This window comes from Gekko japonicus, unplaced genomic scaffold, assembly GCF_001447785.1.
Source record: "Gekko japonicus isolate JY-2015 unplaced genomic scaffold, Gekko_japonicus_V1.1 scaffold870, whole genome shotgun sequence".
NCBI classification, from domain to species: domain Eukaryota; kingdom Metazoa; phylum Chordata; class Lepidosauria; order Squamata; family Gekkonidae; genus Gekko; species Gekko japonicus.
Genome location: NW_015163627.1, coordinates 651,500 through 656,407, shown reverse-complemented (window position 1 = coordinate 656,407; position 4,908 = coordinate 651,500). Strand labels below are relative to the sequence as shown.

General features: G+C 49.1%; 1 protein-coding gene across 1 annotated transcript in view; it reads left to right on the top strand.

Annotated features, from left to right (window-relative positions):
• CARF (calcium responsive transcription factor) overlaps nucleotides 1-4,908 on the top strand; it is a 27,102-nt gene that overhangs the window by 18,282 nt on the left and 3,912 nt on the right. Inside the window, exons 10-11 of the mRNA XM_015407510.1 lie at nucleotides 307-382; nucleotides 4,374-4,492. Of these exons, the coding sequence (XP_015262996.1) occupies nucleotides 307-382; nucleotides 4,374-4,492 (195 nt within the window). The remainder of the gene's footprint in view (nucleotides 1-306; nucleotides 383-4,373; nucleotides 4,493-4,908) is intronic.

The window sequence follows — 4,908 nt, the reverse complement described above, 5'->3', positions numbered from 1 at the left end:
AGTATTTTCAGTTAGTTTTACTTTTAAAAATAAATTCCATGTAAGTTTCATAATGGAAGAAAGGTGAGATAGAATTGAACAAAAATAAAACATGGGCCCGTTCAACTCTAATATCTGATTATTGAAGTGCTTTTTACCAGAATAATAAGATCAAGAATTTTAGAAGAAGAATCTGAGAGGTCAGAAAAACTAGGAATGAATAAGTTAACTTTACTTCAGAGTTCCATTTTGCTGTAGCTTGGATGCATGGTAGAGTTTCAGGGTGCTGGGTCCAATTTCTGAGGTCTGCTGTCCCTCCTCTTTCAGCTGCAATGGACCACAGACGGCGGGAACATTCTCAGTGAAACAGTGACAGTTACATTTGCATCACCACCGACTGAGGGTAAGAGCAATCCAAAGACAGCTAAGATTGCTTTTGCTGAGTTTGTGAGAGTCACTTTTGATCCTAGGTGGAATTACCCTTCCTTTACTCAAAATGCTGACTTCAGTGGAGGTTTCAGGGCAGACTCCATTCTGTTCCTTTGCCAAACACATATGGATGAAGCCCCTATGGATCTGTTTCGCCAGCTGTGAAGGCTTCCTCTGGAGGGAGGCCATGCAACCCAGAGCTGGCAGCCCTGACTGGGAAACTTATTGGTGGCTGCAGGAAACTGAGACCGATTCCCCACAAGCAGCTGTGCCGCCGTCGCTCTTCCATTTCCCCCGGTTGTATCGGTCAATTTCCCACTATTTGCTGCGTGGATGCATTTTGACCCGCATCCCCCCCTGATTTTCCCCACGTCTTCTCAATCCTGTTTTTTGAGGATCAAGACGACGCGGAGGAAATCGGGGGGGAGATGATGATGATGATTACATGGGATTTTTACCACCCCCCCACCCCCGAAGGGCTCTGGGCGGCTTACAGAGTATCGTGTGTGCACACACTTTCTAGAATCCTAACTATGGCCACAAATTCAGGGGGATGGGAACCCTACCAGATACCCTCCGAAGGCTTTTTTTCCGCAGATGTTCTTGCTTCTCCTTCCGTCTTTTTTTCCCGGGCGGTCACATGGCTCTTCACGCAGTTCTTTCTTAGAGGGGGGACTTCAGTTAGCTATCTTCCACAGCGGCCCCTGCGTGGGTCAAAATGCAGCTGTGCAACAAACAGTGTGAAATTGACCAATGCAACTGGGCAAACAGAACAGCGAGGGCAGCACAGCTGCTTGTGGGGAATTGGTCTCTGTCTTTGAAATCCACATGCCTGGTAGCCACCCTGAACACTTGGAAATATTGCCTAGGAACGATTCGTTGTATAATAGTATCCATTCTCGTTCTTCTGGTACGATGAGCGCACTGGGGTAGCAGGTGTTTGGATGGGAATGTGTTGGTAATTGTTTAGTAAATTTAAAGGAAGGAACTGTATTTTGTGTTAAGGTGATTAAGATTCTTAATTGCGTTCCTAAACCACAGTCAAGTAATTTCTTGCATGCTTGAATACGTACAGGCACTTTCCATGTCAGGGTGACCTCCAGCCTCAGGCAGTCCTGTAGCCAGGATTTTTTTCCATCGGGGGCATTTAAATTTCTTAGGGGGCGGTTAATTAAAGTTACCGTAATTAAAGTCACCCGCCCCAAAAAAACCTCAGTGAAATCATGACTCACCAGCAGAGAAAATCTCTAGGAAGATTCAAAGGAGGACCGTAGGAACTAGAGTCTAGAGTTACAAGACTGTGGGAAATGGAAACAGGAAGGAATGAGCAGCTCATTATGGGCTACAGGCTACCCCCAGAAAAGAAATGAGGATTTTGACTTTGAGTCACAGACTGCAGTTCATTCATTCAGTCCCCATCGCAGCCCCCAGAGTAAGGGAAGGGCTCCTCAGGCATGCACAAACAACTCGTTCTGTAAGATCTAGCACTGTTCTTGCTGCGAAGGAGAATGCTGGAAATACAGGCTGCCAGCAGGGGAGGAGTCATGTGACCCTTGGTGGCTGGGTCACATGACTGGGACAGCACAGCAGCCTCCTTGCCCATTTGCCCACTCACTCGCCACCCTCTTAGCAGGTAGAGAGCCACCTGCTTGCTCGCTGCCCTCCTAGTAGGTAGAGAGTCGGCCACTCGCTCACCCACCTGCTGCCCCGGTGCCTAGCCGGCAGGTGGACAGCCGACCACTCACTCGCCCGCTGGCTGGTGCGACTCAATAAATATTTTTAAAAGGTTTCTGGCATGGCTTTTAATTAAGGGGCGGGGCCACAAAATGCCCCACTGTAACTACGGGCCCGCCTCCAGGTGGTCATCTTCTTTACTTTTGCTTAGCTCATTTCCTGTAATTAAGTGAATTGTTCCTGTGTAAGTTCTGCATTTGCTTCATGGAGATTCAGATTGGACTGCAAGTTTCAGTTCTACAGAAATCGGTCTTTGGTTCTAAGTAAGCTTTAAATAAAACACTCTTGTTTTTATTTGAATTATTGAATGTGGTGACTATTGAGCCTCCCCCCCCTCGGCCCTCCCCGCCACCTTTAAACTCTTCTGAGGTTCAAAATGCCCTGACCTGCCTTGACGTGGATAGTCCAGGCAAGCCCAATCTGGCCAGATCTCGGAAGCTAAGCAGGGTTCGCCCTGGCTAGTATTTGGATGGGAGACCTCCAAGGAATACCAGGGGTGTGACGCAGAGGCAGGCAACCTTTCTAGCCCTGAAAACATTATGGGGTTCACCATAATTCAGCTGTGACTTGACAGAAAAAAAAGAAGAAGATTCGAAGTCAAGTAATGCTGTTCCTTCTAGCATGGAAGAAAAGTATGTCCAGATCGGGGAACATACATGATTGACTATTCCTAATAATGTAGGAATCAGACAGGTTTTTTTGGAATACATGAACTCTGCATTTCTGTCTTTGACTTTGCATTTCATAAGGCCTGATGCTCATTGGCTGCTCAGGATTTAAAGCCAGGTCCATTCAGTCCAGTGGTTCCCAGACAGATTAATTCACAGAGCATGCTAACATTGCTGGTGATAATGGGACACAGAGGAACTGATATGGGGTACCAACGGTTTTGGATAGTGGTGAAGGAAAGGAAAGGGTTGGTAGGATGGCTGTGGAAGACAATGTAATGAGGGGAACTGACCCTTGGTAGCAACAGAACAGTTTGCTGTAGTAAAGGACAGCAGGTCAGGCAGGTGGTATCAGGGCCCGGGAAATGGAAAGACGAAGCTATACAGCACAATGAGGATGTGGTGGTAGTAGGCAATAAGTAGGTGAGACAAACTGTTGTGGAGGAGGAGGAGATTAGATTTATACCCAGCCCTTCCCTCGGAGTCTCAGAGCGGCTTACAAACTCCTTTCCCTTCCCCTCCCCACAACAGACACCCTGTGGAATAGGTGGGGCTGAGAGAGCTCTGACAGAAATTGCTCTTTTCAAGAACAGCTCTTATCAGAACTACGGCTTGCCCAAGGTCATCCAGCCAGGTGCAAGTGGAGGTGTGGGGAATCAAACCTGGTTCTCCTAGATTAGAGTCTGCGCACTCAACCATTACACCAAACTGGCTCTGCTAGAACATTTGTGTGAAAGGTTGTAGAAGGAGCAGACAGCCTATGTAGGGGATTCCCAAAACGATCCACTTCAGATACTTAGACCTGTAAACATAGCAGCAGACTCTAACCTGGGAGAACCGGGCTTGACTCCCCACTCCTCCTGCTGGTGTGACCTTGGGTCAGTCACAAGTTCTTTCAGAGCTGTTCTCTCAAGGGCAGTTCTCGGGAGAGCTCTCTCAGCCCCACCTGCCTCACAGGGTGTCTGTTGTGGGGGGGGGGAGATTGTAAGCCACTCTGAGACTCCGAGTGAAGGGGGGGGTATAAATCCAATCTCTTCCTCCTCCTCTTCTCCTACTTCTCCTTCTCTTTTGCCCAGGAACTTGTTCCCACATTTCCAAGACTACATTGTCTTACCCCTGATTAATCCCATCGATTCTTTGTTCTGAGGGATCCCTTGCATTAGCAAGCCCTCTGGACATGTTTTTTACACAGAGTCAAACACTGGGCTCTCACCTCTCTGCCTCTGAGCCTTCAGACACTATCCTGGGTGGGGAGGGGGAGAGTAGCCCCCACTAGCTGGCATGCTGGCCTGGCTGGAGAGGTGGGGGCAGGGCTGTCCCAATCATCTGGGTCATAATAGCAGCTTCCCACCACTCAGCCAGAGCCTTATACCCAAATGGATGACTGTAACCCCCCCATGTGTGAAATGGAAAAAGATGACAAATACCTTTCCTCCGAGTCTAGATTGAAAGACCATTAGCTGTTTATAGAGAATAGTTAAATCAGATACATTTCCCCCCCTCAAAGGCAAAGCTTGTCCCTGTCCCCCCTAAATATTGCTTTGTTTTTGGCTGTGCTTGTAGGAAGTTCACCGGAGAAGACCATTATCAAGGTGGAATCTAATCAGACAAGGGAGCTCTTAGGTCCAGAGATGACTCAGCTCCTTTCTTCCCTTCAACCCAGAGTGTTTGCCCAGCTCAAGGTACCATCGCCCGCTTTTTTCCACAAGCAGTCCAAAATGGCTAAAATGGGAGGGTCGTTCTGTGTAATAGGAAACTGGCTAATGGGAAATACGGCTTTGTCCATTAAAACGGGAAAGAAAAATCCCCTCAAAAACTGCCCAGATGACCATTGAACAGAGGTCATTTCGGGGGGGAACGCGGGGGGGTCGCAGTTTCCCCGGGTGAGGTATGGGGGATGGGGCACATGACGAAGCCCCGCCCCCTGCTTCCGGCCGCCCCGCTTCCGGCCCTCATTCAGCCAGGAGGAGGCAGGAGAAGAGGGAGGGTAAGTTGCTTCCTCCCTGCCTCTCCCCACCCCTGCCTGCCTGGGGCCAGGGAGGGCCTTCGCGGGGCTTCCTCGCACTCCCGCCGGCCTTGCAGGTCCATCGCCGGGCCC